Raw genomic sequence first — 16,221 nt, 5'->3', positions numbered from 1 at the left:
TTAAAAGGTGCTCTGTGATCAAAAGTGTTAGTTAATGACTCACTATAGGCAGCAAGCACAGAGTTAATATCCATATCGGGAGACAAAGTAGGGACCTTGAATGTCTCAGAGAAAGGGGTAGGAGAAACCATTCTCCGGAGCACCAAGGTATAATATCCTCAGTCTTAAGCTTGCTGAGAGTCGTCTTGCAAGGAATGGACAGCTTAATAAGAAGATGGTCAGACCAGGTGATCAGAAGGGGAGGTTTGCATATGGTAGCCGTCATGTTGGTAAAAGTAAGGTAAAGGGTATGTCCAGCCTTGTGTGTTGGGCTTGTCACTATTTGCTTTGGGAGAGTAAGAGAAGGAAAGGTGGAGTGACTTTGAGAGAAATACACTTAGCAAGAGAGAGGGAGGCAGAAGGAGACAAGATAAAGGAGAGTCCATTTGTTTTTTAATTCAAACCTTTCTTGGAGAAACAAACCCAAACGTTATCCTTGCAGAAACAAGACTTGCTTAATCTGTGCGATTCTGGTCATCAATTTACATCCTGATCAGTATAGGGAAAGGTGCGGAAACATTGTGACGCGAAGGGTTAATTAGCGTGAACAGTGTAGATGAGCGTGATGCCTGCCGAAGCCAGAGCAACGTGGAATAAATTCATGATGTTCGCTTTCAAGCTTGTTTTCTTTTGACATTCCGTAGATAAACTTATTCGAAGCTGCATGTGTGAGAAACAGGCTGTGAAGGAGATTCAGTCTCAACCTTGAGAACGAGACCACAGTAAAAGATGGAATGAAAACAGTGGCCAGGGAATGGCAAGGCAGCCAAGAGACATGTACTCATAACATAGCTAGAAAATACTGGAAGGGGATAGAATCCAAGCTTCAGGTTACTTAAACACTGAAAGGTGGGTGAGGGAATTGAAGCTTGCAGATGGAGTTGTGAAAGCTGCCATGGCCCATCGCTGCCTCCCTGTTTTTCTGACCGTGATGCTTGAGGGGGAGAGAGGTCCAAGCAGGCGATAGAGGGCTTCCCAGCATTTCGTGGACTAAGTTAAGTTCCACACAGGGATGAAAGGCCTTTGTTTCTCTGCTCTATTATTATGACTGATTATTTATGCTTGCACTGTGTTTATAACCTGAAGTATTCAGCTTGTTTATATTTTGCTTTCTAAACCTCGTAGTGTGAACCTGCTACAGTAACTGAAACATGCATTTTGGTGTGCAGTAAATCAAAGCTTATCTGAAGTATTCAGTTAGTTTATATTTTGCCTCCTGAACATCGTAGTGAGAGCCTGCTGCAGTAATTGAAACATGCATTTTGGTGTGCAGTAAATAAAAGCTTATCTGAAGTATTCAACTCATTTATATTCTGCTTCCTGAACATCGTAGTGTGATGCATTTTGGTATACAGTTAATCAAAACTTATATCTGTCAATGAACTCTTTGCATATATATATATATACATATATGCTCTTTGTAGTGTACTTATATATAAATAGATGCTTTTCATTGCTATTCTTATTCTACTATTGTTAATGTGCTAAATGCCTACATTTACCTGCAATTCTAGTAAAGCTAAATTGTATTTATAATTGGCGTGTGTTCCTTCATTGAGCGTCCTTATTAACTTATACCGAACAGGTGTCAACCAGTCACCTGGATAAGACACATCCCATCAGTTTCAGAGATCACCAGCCACCACTGATACACACCTCTGAATTCTGTTCTTTTAGTGTAACATTTGGTGTACATTCAGAGGTCAAATGTCTGGCTTTGTCTTCCGAGGGTGCTAGATGTTTACTTTTCTTTCCCTGACTTCATAATGAGAGGATTTACGCGACAAGCCTGCTGGGTACTGGGGGTGGGAATGAAAAGATATTTTTCAAGCACACAACAAAATTTAAATGTCTGTAAATTAACTGTGCAAATAGTTCAGAATATAGCAGAATTAGGAAACCAAAAATGAAGCACATTTTTGTAATTTGGAAGTGTGGTGTAAACAAATATTTTAAAACGATCAAAACAAATCAATATACTAGGTGATGCCATTTCTTTGCATTATCATTTGTGCGTTGCATAGTTTTATCAGTAAACCTGTATGTGCAAATGTAATGGTCATTTCAACTGAAAATCTGTTGTCTGTAATGGTAGTGCACTACCATACCACACGATGCACACTCCACTGCACGCCACTCCACTCGACTCTACGCCACTCCAGTCTACAACACTTTACTCCACTCTTCAACACTCTATTCCACTCCACTGTACAACACTATGCCACTCCACTCTGTGCCACTGTGCAACACTCCACAACACTCTACTCCACTCTAAACAACTCCCTCTCTACACCACTCCACTGTACACCACTCCAATCTACAACACTTTACTCCACTCTACGACACTCTATGCCACTCCACTCTACAACACTCCACAACACTCTACTCCACTCTACACAACACCCTCTACGCCACTTCACGACACACTACTCCACTCTACACCACTCTACTGTATTCCACTCGAGTGATACTCAACGACACTCTATTCCAATCTGCGCCCCTCCAATCTATGCCCCTCCACTCAGCTCTTCACTACTCCACGCCACTCTCCTCTATGCCACTAACATTTAACCATGCTTAACAGCAGCCAAACAGGTGTAAACCATGGCTAAAACACACTTGAAAAGACAATAACTTGTGCAAGACCTATTGGCTTCGCCAACGCTTGTTTTAAAGCTGCAGTTTCTTTTTTTCTTTCAGAGAAGCTTTATTTTCCATTTGAAAGCCACTGCATGTAATTCCAAAAATCAGGGAAGACAAGAGAAGAAGAGCTAAGAGCATCCTTCCTGGGCATGCTGGCTAAAAACCTCACTAAAGTGATGAGTTTTAGCATGTGCTATTGCTGCTAAGTTTAGCACTGTTAAACATTTTGCTTACAGTCCAGGATAGCCCTTCCACGGTGTGAGGTAAAGCAGCAGCCTTTGGGAGCTGATGGGTGGTGGCAACAAATTCTGAAAAAAGTTCACAAAAATAGCATTTTTTCCAGCCGATGGAAAGAACTTCAAGAATCAAAGTTCCCTTTTGCATGGAGCACTGAGAGCTCTTGTACCATTCCTGATCTCAAATTGGGGTAAAGAGCAGCAGACAACATTTTAGAGAGCAATGAAAGCAATCATTATGAGCTAGAAGTATGCAAGAAAGGAAAAGGAGTAGCCAAAACAAGTTCTGTAAGGTCACAATCACCCCACTAGTTTGCACAACTATACCAGCACAGAGGCGACATAATGATAGCCCAACTGTAGTACCCTGGGGTTCTGGTTGCAGAAGCCTCCCTAGTTTTTGCCTAGTTTTGATGCAACCTTGACTGAAGTGCACTGGGTTCATGCTAACCAGGTCCCCAGTACCATTGTTCCTTCCCCAAAATAAGACACCTGGCCACTTGATCCCCAAGTGGCCCGGCCCTTTAGCACCTCTGTAAGTCCCTAGTAAAGGGTCCCTCTTGGATATAGGGCAGGGCAGGTGTACTAAAAAGGGTCCCCCAAGAGCTGCAGCACAGCTTGTGCCACTCTAAGGGACCCAGCATCAAACTTACACAGACTGCCACTGCAGACTGCATGACAAGGTGCTCAAAAAAGTGAAAACACGACATGACACACACTTGTGTGCCTTGTCCCCTAACACTGCCTATAATATTTGTAAGGCACCCCTACAGCAGGGCTTACAGCCCTAAGGTGAGGTGCATTATGTACCAGGTCAGGGAATATCTGCATGAGCAAATATGTCCGTATTATGCCTCTGTTGATTCCTAGACATTGTAAGTGAACAGGGAAGCCATTATAAATACATGTGCTGGACACTGGTCAATATGAGTTCCCAGCTACATGATGGTTTCACTGAAAATAGGGATGTTTGGTATCAAACCTCCTGTATTAATAAACCCTCATTGATTCCAGTGATGGATATATTAATACATGCACCCAGAGGGCACCTCTGACGTGCCCCCTGAAAACCTACCAACTGCTGGTGAGCTAACTAAATAGTTCTAGCCAGCCTGTCACCAACAGACGAGTTTTTGACCCCCCAAGGGTGGGAGTCTTTGCTCTCCGAAGGTCAGGAACAGAGCCTGTTCTGGCAGGGGTGTTACACACCCCTCCCAACAGGATGACCTTCAAATCTGCATTCCAAGAGCAGGAGGTTTCAAAGGAGCCCACATCCTTTGGTACGCAGAGCCGGCTTCCTTCAAAAGGGAGATTCGACCCCCATGCCCGAGGGCCCATTCGGCACCTGGACAAGTGGGAAAATTAGTTTTGCAGGAGGTGTGTTGCATTTGCAGGCTGGACACACCTCTAGGGTGACCAGCCTGAAATGAACACAGCCTTAGGAATTCCATCATCTTGTGTGTGGTGGAATTAGGAATTATGGGCCAGAGTGATACCCACTCCTCAAAGGAAGTGGTCATCTTGGGGGCATAGTGACTCCAGGGGTAAGTAGCTCATTTGCTACTACCCTACAATTCTTTTAACACCCCTAAATTGAGTATTTAGAGACCCCCTGATACCAGGACCTCAGATTGTCGCTGGGCACAAAAGAAGGAAGGGACAAGAAACCTGCTGACCTGAGAACCAAGAAGCACAACTGACTTGGCGCCAGCCCTGCCAGCCTGCCTGCTGCACCTGACCCTCGTGGAGCAACTGACCTGTTGTGCCACTCCAGCCTCCAAGAAACCAGGAGAGCTGCCAGTGCTTCACAAATTGCCATTAAGAACGTCCTTAGAGCAGAGGAGCTGCTTCCCTTCATCTGCAGGCAACAAAAGAAGAACTGTGAGGACTGCCAAAACCTGACACCAGACATCACCAATGCACCCGAGCCTCCAACCCAAGCTGATGTAGGGCATTGTGTATGCGTGGTTCCCAGGCCCGACAGAGAAGAGGCCCACCTTGAGTTTGCCCACTGTGGATTTCTTGATGACGCTTGCAGCCTCTGTCTGCAGGACCCCCTCAACAGCGACTTCCTCCCAGTGATGAAAAATCGATGGTGCACTGCACCTCTGCACCTGGACTGAGGAGAAGAGGACCACTGGTGTACCTACATCCCAAGGCTTGTGAGACCTGAGCCCACATTTTGGTTCAGCTGGACTGGTCCCCCATCCATGTCTGCAGCCTCTTCTGCAGGCCTCCAGTACCGCAACTGGTGACGGAAAGCAGACGGTCCAAGATACCCCTCACCCGCCCACCCCAGATGGAGGAGAAAAGGACCACCAGTGTCCCTACTTCACCCAGCATCGCCAGACTTGAAACCCCCTTGGTGGTTCACCAAGAATGGACACCAAGTCGAGCCCTGCAGCAACTTTGTAACCGCATCGGCCCTCATTGACTTGCATAGGACACAAGATGTCTTGTAACACCTCTGCACACGGACACCCCAGAGTCTCCTGGGGTGACCTGTTGGTGTGGCCTTGGACCTTGCTCTACTCAACTTAAGTCCTTGAGAACAGTCCTTTAAGTTGCTGTGGAATATCAGTTTGCCGTATATGTTTATCTCCCATAGGATAACATTGCAGCTACAGAAAATGCAGTGTCAACTTTTTTAAAATATAAAAATGAATAACTAGAAAAGTACTCACCTGATTCTGATAATCTAGGTAAACTAAATCTATACAAAATGTGTTCTTTTTATAAACTGGTGTCATTCCTTTATTGAGTGTTTGTCTCACTGTCTATGTGTGTGCATTACATACTTTGTACAAGCCTCTAATATGCCTAACTGCTCACACACTCTACCACAAAAGAGAGCATTTGGGGTGTCATTTGTGCCTCTGTAATTCCGCTGGGGTCAGCTTGGACTCTTTGCACAGTGTACTTTGTTTTGTTCCACTATATAAAGAGCCAGCTTCCTACATTAAATATTTCTACTGACTTCACAGAAAGGCTACGTATATCCTTTTAAATTATGCATCTTGTCCATCTCCATCTCCACGTCTCTCTCCCACTCCTTCCTCACTCATACTCCCTGTGTCTTTTCTCCCCATTTCTACCTCATAACCCTATTGCTATCTCTCTCCTGGTACCCTGGTGCCTCTCCCAACTCAACGCTCTACGTTTAACTCCCTTCCATCCAATTTATAGATTTCCATGCCGTTCTCCCCTCTACTTGTTCCTTCTAACAATATGCATGCACTCTGCCCTGCCTTTCCTCTCTACCTACCTTTTCATGGCTCACCCCCTCCAGAATCTCCTGTCTTCCCACCCTTCTACGTGTACCTGCCGACCCCTCCCCTCAGCCTTCCCTTTTACATCCTGCTTTTCCTACCTTCATTTATCTTTTACTTCCTCTAATTTCTTCCTACTACTCCATTCCTCCTTAAAATCACCCTTTCCCCTTTTTGTTCTCAATGTATCCCCACTCTCCATATCCCTTAACACCTTTTTTCCTCAAGGTACATACCTATTCTATCCTCCCTTATGTCCTCTAATTCTTCGTCCATGTTTCTCTTTTTCCACTGATAGTGCCAAGCCATTTCCCTACATCCACTTTCACTCTTTCCTACTTCACTCTTCCTCTTCCTCATTCTGGGACTCTTTTTTTTCCCCCCAACCTTCCCCATCCCTCTTTGTTCCCCTGCCTCTCTAATGTTTCATCTTCCCCTATCTCTACATCTGCTTGGAAGTCCCTGAGGCTAGTTAACCTCCTCCCTCTAACGCACTTTTACTCCCTTGTTCTTTCTTCGTCTCTCTATGCTTATTTTTCCTCTCACTCTATTACTGATGCTTTATCACTCACCCTTTCACTCATTCTTCTAGGTCCCTCCCTCTTCTTTCTGACTTTCCCTTTCTCAGTCTACTTCTCCCTATCTCCCTTTCCCTCACTTATTCTCTCAGCCATTTCCTTCTACTATCTCTTATGCTGCTTTTCTCTTACTCACGCTCTACGTTATCTACTACTCACTGCTTCTTTCTCCATCACTTATTTTATTTTTAAGGAATTTGTTGTAGCAGAAACCTAGCTCCAAGGAACATTGGATTGCTGTCATTGTAGCAGAAGCAACTCAAGCATGAGACAGAACATTATGGGAGAGGGTGGCTGGTTATACTTCTTTTCCATCCATATACTTTTCACTGCCTCTTCCTCAACTCCTAGCTTTTATCATTCACTATTTATTTACCTGCTTCCTTCGCAACTCACTTTCCCCACATATTTCAAGTGGTCTACATCATGTGTCAGGAGCACACCCATTCCAGTATTTTATTTGCATTATGGCACTATTCAGCAACAATAATAATCAGAACAATATAAACACTAGAATGGGAAGGTAAAGAGATGAACTGACAAGCTGAGATGGCTCTTCTTGGGCTATTGTTCCTTCCCAACAGCTATTTGGGAAATATACTATTTAATCTCATTCTAAAGATACAAAAAGACATTCTGCTTTAATTTACCGATTTGGCAATTGGTTAAGTGTCTATTTTGACAACTAGATTGCTGCTCAGGTTAAGTCTGAAAACGCAGAGTGAGCAGTATGGGGAAATATAATGCAACTATCCTTTTAAATACACAAATTTACAGGCCTCTGCGCTGTCACCCAAAACATACCTTTCATGTTGTACAGGGTGTCTCTCAGCATTTTGAACATGGCAACATAGAGGGGATCGCTGAACTTCTTGTAATGGAGATCTGCACTGGGATTCACCTGCAGAAAAGAACAGAAAGTGTTGATTAAAGAGTGGTGCTTGGTGTACCCTCGCACAGCCATAGCTCTCCGCCACTTTCTTCTATGGCTTTCTTTAGTGCCATCCCAATGGATCAGTAAATCAAATGCTCACCAAGAACACCTACTTAGAGGGCATTAACTTGATCCCTCCAAGGTTAACTTCACCTTTTATTCCTCCAGCTGAGTTAAGTGAATATCGGTAAAGTGTGCAATAATACCATTTGTTAATTAGAGGACTAGTAAAGGCCAGAGAGCTCTGTGACGTAAATAAAAAAAAGATATTATAATAATTTTGGCTATGACGTTTTGTCCTGTCGCAGCAATTCTGCCAAACATGTAAAAGGTCCTTCGCCCAACAGTTTAATGATCTTACATATAAGGAAAACAATTAAGTTAGAGACAGACAAGTGCCTATTAATTTAAATCCATGGAGGGCTCCTAATTTCATTGGATAATGTGCCACATAGATATAAAATAACAAAAACATACATACCATTGTTGACATAGTCCAAAGAAGGATAAAAACTGTCTCATTGTAAGAGTAGCTATGCCAAAGACTAGCCTTAACAAGCCGAATGCAACAAACTAAAGACATGTGCTACCTTTTTTAATATGCTTAAGTGACTTTGTATAGTGACTTTGTATAGAAATGTTAACATAGCTTAAAAGGACACCAGTGGAAAAGGATTTCCTCTAATCAGAAGCTACCAAACAGCTGAATCAACCAGGACAACTGGAATTTACCAATATAAATGAAACTTTTTCCACCTAAGAATCACTAAGGTAAATAGAAGATTTTGCAAAAGAGGCACAATGACACCTAAGTATGAAAAGGCTGGCATCCACCATAAACATCGGGCTGGGGTGAAGATGTGATGATTGCACCAGTAATACAAGTTGTAAACTGACACCACCCTTTAATTTGGTTTTGCAAAACATGGTGATGGGCACCAAAGAGCAGCCAAAGAAATAAACTCCAACAATGTGACAGACATGAAGGTTGTGGGGCTGAAAATAGTGAACGTGGCAGTGAATGCTGCTCTGATGAAAAGGAGCATATCACTGTCAAGGGATAAGCTGCGTTGGCGTCCAATTATTAGTCAGCTTAGGTTCTGTTATCTTTGTACAGTTTTTTGTACAGTTTTCAAATGTCTACCCTCCAGTTCCACAGCCCCCTTGACTTCTGAAAACTTGAGTAACTCCTTGTGTCTATTCACCTGCAACCTTACCTCGATCAATTTCCCAACCTCAAAGTCACCACCTCTGCATCCAAATATTGTCTTTGAGATCTTATCTAAGCATGTCTTTTATCATCATCCCTCTTCCCTTTATTTCCTTCCAAGCAAGTTCAGTGTGATCACAGTTTGAGGATGAATGAGCCCGATACCCCACTTCCAAATATGTATTTTCAATTGACATGTTCTACCCACTTCAAAAAAAGTATGATTTAAACCCACCTCTAGGACTTCTGCAACCACCTGGTCCAAAGTTTTAAGGACAGGGTCTCCAACAATCTGCTTCACCTGCACAGAAAATGACAGAACTTCATACAAATTAAAAAAAACTTTGTGTAGCAAAATTAACATAAGACTGCATGGGGTATGAAGTGATTTCAGATGCCAAGTCTGCATAGGGTTGAGGGCCAAAGTAACACAGGATTTAAAGCAATCCAATACTATGAGTTCTCATGTGCCATGGAATCAATGTCTCTGCATGAGATTGCTCAAATGGCAGCCATGAAGGGATTCTTATGCTACATGATGAGAGTTTGTGACATTGTAGGAATGCTTACAGTTACACTAAATGAGCGCTTTCAAGGTACTCTTTAATTGTCCTGCGCTCTATTCTTTGTAGCAACACCAGAAATTGTGGTACACAACACCAGGAGTGCTTGCATGTTTCACCAGATATATCGACATCCAATTTTCAGGTGTTATGCCACAAGTTCCCAGGTGCAAAGCCACAAGTTCTTACAAACAATGGCATGAACGTTTTCAAGTCCTGCACCAAGAAAGGGTTTACATAATGCTTTATGAATTTTTACACACTATGGCATTAAAGGGCTCACTTGCTATGCAATGGGGAGCTAATGCCATATACCACAAGGACTTATGTGCTATGGAACAACACTGCACTTGACGTGGCTAGTAGGATTACCTTTGGCACTACAGGTGCATGCTTACTACCCCATAAGTGACTACTAGTTATGCCATGAGAGTGATCACCATGGAAGTAAACATGCTAATTCCATGATAATTCTCATATGCTGTGTTAGAATTGCTATTTCTTGCTTGACAGTCAAATAGCTTTACTGGCTACAGTATGCTGCTCTGTCGAAATAGGAACCAGACACATCAAGTAAGGGTGGAAATCAACAGAATAATTTCATGTTGGTCTGCCAAACCTGCCAAGATCAACTATGCTTTGAGTGTACTGGAGCAATCTGTAGACATCAGTTGTCTCCCCTACACACAGCATACGGATCTGACTGTCTGGCTGCCCCAAAAACAGCCTCCTACATACCATGTGAAGCAGATGGCGGAGTAAGTCCTGAGGAATACTGAACTCCTTGTTATTGATGCCAGTGAAGAGAGGTGACACAGAGAAGCTGGAACTGATTGTAGTGAAATAATACTCCGGGTCCAAAGCTCTTCCATCAGCAAGGTATGACCCTAAAAGTGAATAATGTGTCACCAAAGAAATTATCTGGGGTTTCTTAAACAAGCCATGCACAAGTAAGTATTTGGCACAAGGGAATTCACATATTTAGGCACTAAAAACCATGAACAATGGGATATGCCAACTCAGAAAATATTAGAAAGAAATAAAACAGTCAAGAAAGCATAATATGATACAACTAACTGAAGTTACGGTGAAGAACCTACATCAAGGTGCAGCATAGAGAAGGCAAAGGAACGGTGCAGAGTCAAGTAAAAAGATTAAAAGCACTAAACACAGGGGAGCTCCTCAAATACGTTGCTGGCAGACAGAGTAAGTTAAAAAGAGTGCAATGAAATTTAGCAATAGAAGCCTAAGACAAAGAACAAATAAAGTTAAACAGAAAAAAGTGAGAATGAAAGAATATGTAATTCCTGACAAAAAGTGATAGAAAAAAATAAAGAAAAGATAAGGCACAATGAAAGGAAGTTAAGGTAGACAAGGTGATCATGTAAACTACAATCAAAAGGCGATAATGATTATTCATGATCTATCAAAGATCTATGGCATCAAAGACAGATGGCATAAAAAGTGAGTCCAAAAAATAAAGACCAGGTAACAATTAAAATACACTGCAAAAAAACAAAGTTGTGAAAACACACTCTCTCAGTTGGAAGAGTTAGACGGTACTACACAGCTGCTTTTAAACTGTGGATTTTGAATAATGTGGTAATATTACTTTGGAAATGTAGTGATATCACATTCAAAAACGTAAAGGCATAGTAGATTACCACCAGCTAAAACACAGATGGCAAGTTCATGTACAAAAAGTGCAGTAACATATGTTTTAATTATATTTCTACAGATTCTATCACATTTATAAGAGAAAAATCCTAAATGAAGGGGAAATATCATGTCTCCAAACTGTATTAGATTTACTCCCAGACTACATTATTATTGCTGTATTTACACTACTCTCTGAATGAGATCTCGAGAAACAATGTGAAATTAAAATAAATAAAATAGGATTAAGACACAGAGGTATGCTGAAATCATTTGAGCACACAGCAAAGAACAAGTAAAGTGACGACTACTGTTATTTAAGAGAGTAAGATCCTGTGAAGCGAGACATTAGTTTAAGTGTGAGCTAGACCATACTATTATGGATGTATTGCACATACTGAATCAACCCTTGTAGTGGGCCCACATGCTTTAAGAGACAAGTGCAAGGCAGTGAAATGATTTTCCTCTTTATGTCGAATTCATTCCTATCCTTCCTGAACAGACTTTCCATCAGTCCCATATTTATCTCAGTTTACTTTCAATCGGTTTGTGCAGTGATGAAAACAGCTTCCCTGGGAAGGTTGTCCACGCTGAGAGAGAATAGATCCCTTGGAATGCTAAACCCTCTCAATTTGCAAATAATAAATGCAAGGCCAGTCCTGCAAGGCTGGAGAGGGTTCATGCATTCCGACTGGTCAGCATGTAAGCAATTATACTTGTCTTTAACCAAAGCTGATTAAGACCAGCTGCAGAGTGCCTTCTGAAATTGTCTTAAACTCCAGCGTGTTTCAACAATCAAACAAGTCACCATGCTACCAATAAGATTGGGCTCTGCACCCAGAAAACTTAGACTGACCGAACACCCCCCTCAACTATCCTTCACCGGCTGAGGAGTACAATTCCACCCTGTACACAATGCATCCAGGTCTGGAATCAGAAACAAGATTTTTTATATTGCACTAGCTGGCAAGGGCAAGTTCCCTACAGTGTAAGCAGACCCTAGTACTAAGCATGAAAAAGGAAAGCAAATGAGTGTTTGTGCACTTTTCTGCCATCCTCAAAAGGTGGAGGTCAATCAACATACCAAAAGGAACACTTTCAGAGAACAGCACTCTGTATTCTGGAGTTCGCCACACACTGTATGATGAGACCTGGCAGGCAGCATGCATCAGAAAAAAAGTTCAGTATTTGGGACTATGCATCCACATGAACAATGTGTTGGTGAAGAGCCAATGTTAAACGAGCCAGTAAATAAGTCTTCTGGTGAGTTAACATATCACCTTAAAAGACGGATCTTCAGAAGTGTTCATATAATGGCTGAAAGGCATAATTTTTCCCTTTGAAATCTCCATTTAGCCCTCTTTGTATTCCCTTTGGTCAGACTGAGACTTAAAGGTACCACTGCCTTTTCTCCCTTCAGTTTTATTTGTTGGCATAGAATTAAAAGACAAGGCAATAGTAGCTGGCACCCCCTGACTTTTTGTCATGGGAGTCCTTTAAACCATAAAACATTAAGCCCGGAAGTGTTGACACTTCTAAAAAATTTAAATAAAATCCATGTGTTTAGGGATATTACTTTAGAATTTTCTGTTTAAAAATATATATCAGTGAAGTGAAGTTCAGTCCCCCAAGGGTGGTGCTCTATCTGTCCACCAGCGTGATGGAAAGACTTATCTACATTTTATCACAGTGAGTTAGACGAGAAAGGAAACATGGCTTGATGCATTTAGTGGTTGTGGTTCGATTCACTGTGTGATGCTGCTCATGGGGATTCATGCATCTATGCTTGTTTAACTTAGATTTGTACATATTTGTGTTAAATAAAAATTGCATCACTTTTTAGATCCTCAAAGTGTAGACTGTTATATACAAAATAAAAAATAGTTTAGATCCCAGAAGTGTTTTAAGGAACTTCACTGAGGTATCAAGCGATTAAGAGAAGTTTCCTACGGACTGGAAATATACACGCCAGCATTGGGACAATGTGATAGAGAGTGAACATCCATCTCAGCTCACTGTGTTCTGAACAGCATCTCTGCCTTTCAACAATTAAACTATACTGCTACTCCCTTAAGGTACTGTTGACTGACCAGTTACCTTCAAAGTACTGGATTGCAGAACCTCCTGGGGAACCAGGGGGCAGGTCGACACGCTCTGGACTTGTCTGAAACAGAAGAGGGGAAAAGTTATAATAACAAAAGTGCTTTTTGAGTTTCTCATTTCATACAACAAATTTGCAGTACAGAAAGAACTGTCATTTTGCCAAAGCAGTGTCTGTTAAATTATGGCACTCTTAGTGTGGTTCATACAGTTAAACTGGCAATTTTCCAATAAGTAAACATTATAGCCTCAGAGATTGATTAGATCTATTACGTTGCTTGGCTTGTTCCTCGGCCTTTTTGCACTTGTGCGCGTCACTGTCTACCCCTTCTCCAGACCCCAACATCCCAATGTAAATGTTAGTTATGTTTTTCTGGCTAATTCAACCAATCCACTCACTCCATAACAAGGAGTGTACCAACCAAATTGCCACACTATTTTCTTTCTATCCATATGTACTACAAGCTAGCAGAGTCGAGTAGAAAAAACGCACAACCAAACAAGACCTGTATTGTTAACGGATTATGCTAAAACGCGCCTCTTCTTGTTTTAGAAGCATAAATAGCTCCAGGGAAAGGTTGCTGAGAATTAACCGTCTCACAGCTCTAGCAATGACTACCATACTAGAAGTGTTCAAAGGTGATAAAGGGTATTTTAGAAAGGTTATTTATAGAGCTCTCAGTCATAATTGGCAGTGAGATTATGATCACAATCCTTTTCACTAGGTTTCAGTGGTGCTGTCGATGGACAGGCCTGTGCACTGCATTGTGTCTTCATACTAACCAGCGCATGTGTTTTAGATTGAACATGTGACTGAGCAGGGGAAACTGTCTTTTAAGCAGACTGCTTATGCGTATATGTGACTGGCTGACAGAGGGATTGGTGAATGTCTGACTGAGAATGTCTGCCAGAGAAAGTGTTTGGACAGTACAGTTGTGTTAACGGCTGCAAGGACTGGTGAGGACTTTGGGGCAAGGCTATTGCTTTAGCATGAGGGATGGGTGCGCCTCCACTTACTGCAGCGGCATGTGTCTCCCTCACCACATCTCTACTGAGCCCAGGAATTACAGACATAAGTCGTCTGCTAACACAAGTGGCTTTCGTCCACGCAGAATGCAGTTCGGAGAGCTTAGCTTCAGCTAATGCACTGCCCTCCTAAGAGATTCTCTAAAAGCGATTTTGTTTTAATGGATGGCATAGGATGTCGTGGCAAGCTACAGAGGCGTCAAGACTTGTATTAATAGCGCCTGAGGCTCTGCAGCACTCCTCTTCTATTTGAGTTACATGTGCCACTCTAGTGATTCACCTGTGCAAAGACAGAGTACACCCAGAAGCAGGGCAGAAACCACAGAATCTAGAGCTGCTTCAACCTTCTTCGCATGTCTGCTTTCCTTCTAGGTCAGCCATCTGGACAACAGACCTTTGAATGGCAGCTATCAATGAAGACCATCTGTCCATCCAGGGGCACGGAATTGTCCGAGACATGATCGGCACCAACCACTCTATGAGGCCAAGCCCATCACTTCACAGTGCTAATCTGGACATGCAACAAGGACTGAGAGACTACTCTCTCTGTAATTAAAGGGAAAGCCAACTACCTTTAGTGTGAAAGGCTTGTGTACTTTACTGCAGTCTTTAGTTGGGAAAGGAAGAGAAAGACCAGAGTTGTCCAGTGTGACGTTTTCTCTAGCCTTTTTTGTACTTGTGTAGCAAATGTAAAAATGCTTAATGTTGTTGACAGGGGGAATACACTTGAACTGCTGCCCCTCACGGGGTGTTCTTAAGGGAACAATTAAGTGCTCATAAATACACTGTCCCTCTCCTGAGCTCATAACTAACATTTAAGGCTGCTGTGTTTAAATATTTGCATAAGGGAGAAAGCGTGTATGGGATAAGAAGGAGAAGGATGGACAGAAATAAGGGGGAGCCAGGGTAGGTGAAAGAGAAAGAAAATGTACCTTGCTTGCGCAAAAGTATTTTGTGTTACAAAAGTAATCATTTTAAATAATATATGTACTGCAAGTGAAAAAAATCACTGATGCCTAATCTTGAACTGCTGAAGTTCATGCTCTACCGGATCCATGTTGTAAAAAAGGAAGACAACACGTTTTTGCTACAGTTATAGGAGTTGCAAATCCTTGTTTTTAATGCTTCCATCTTATTTACACTTGTCCTCCTGAAACCTGGTACTTGCTTCACTCTAGATTGCAATCATTCCAGTAACAGTGCTCCTAGGAATGCAGCATTAACAAATGTTTAAAATGCAGGAAGAGTTGAAAGCTCTGTACAAGTGTAAAGAAAGCTCTGCTGGAAAGTGTACAGATTCTCTCCATTTATTTATAATACCAATGAGGACTTTTTATGTTCCCATTGTTCTAAAATTATGTTTCTGTTTTGTCATAACCTTGAATTTAGTGGATATCTACTGCAGCTTCAAATCAATCTGCTAACAACAAATGAATATTAAATTAACAAAAAAAGACATGACTTTAAAGAAAAAACATGATGTAGAGGGCTAGAGTGGAGTCACTACCATTAAAGGTACTGCCACTCTCTCACTAGCCATACCTCACAAATTCTATGGTGAACATGGGGTGTAACAAGGTAGGTCATTACTCAAAATCAAAAGGTGCTCATCAGAGTTGGGAGTTGTAAGAAAGCAGTACTATCAAGATAACAACAATGAGTGAATGTTGAAACCCCAGGAATCTCTTGACTTCAGTCATTCACTTTTGAAACTACAGGGTCAAATGAATAAAAATAGATGAAGAGTCTCATCATTTGACTGATGCAACTTATCTACCAGTGTGAACAAGTGCAAGACTGTGCTTTATTATCTTCTCTGTGGTCATAAAATCACCTTAGGAAAGGCCAAACAGGAAGTAAATTTACATCAGCTATGAGATTATGAGATTAATGGTGCCTTAAGGACTGACTAGCAAAGTGTTAATCTTTCCCTAAAATGAAGAGAGGGTGAAGGGTAAAAATTGTTA

At 41.9% G+C, this 16,221-nt stretch overlaps 1 protein-coding gene across 2 annotated transcripts in view; it reads right to left on the bottom strand.

Moving 5' to 3' along the window:
• The window catches only part of PI4KA (phosphatidylinositol 4-kinase alpha), a 520,678-nt gene that overhangs the window by 433,689 nt on the left and 70,768 nt on the right, over positions 1-16,221 (bottom strand). For both annotated transcript variants that reach the window (XM_069215218.1, XM_069215217.1), the window contains exons 7-10: positions 13,226-13,292; positions 10,211-10,359; positions 9,145-9,210; positions 7,570-7,666 (exon numbers count right to left, since the gene is read on the bottom strand). In XM_069215218.1, the coding sequence (XP_069071319.1) occupies positions 7,570-7,666; positions 9,145-9,210; positions 10,211-10,359; positions 13,226-13,292 (379 nt within the window). The remainder of the gene's footprint in view (positions 1-7,569; positions 7,667-9,144; positions 9,211-10,210; positions 10,360-13,225; positions 13,293-16,221) is intronic.

Source organism: Pleurodeles waltl, chromosome 11 (genome assembly GCF_031143425.1).
Source record: "Pleurodeles waltl isolate 20211129_DDA chromosome 11, aPleWal1.hap1.20221129, whole genome shotgun sequence".
Taxonomy (NCBI): Eukaryota; Metazoa; Chordata; class Amphibia; order Caudata; family Salamandridae; genus Pleurodeles; species Pleurodeles waltl.
Note: the sequence above shows the minus strand (reverse complement) of the source record. Positions and strands in the feature narration are given on the sequence as shown.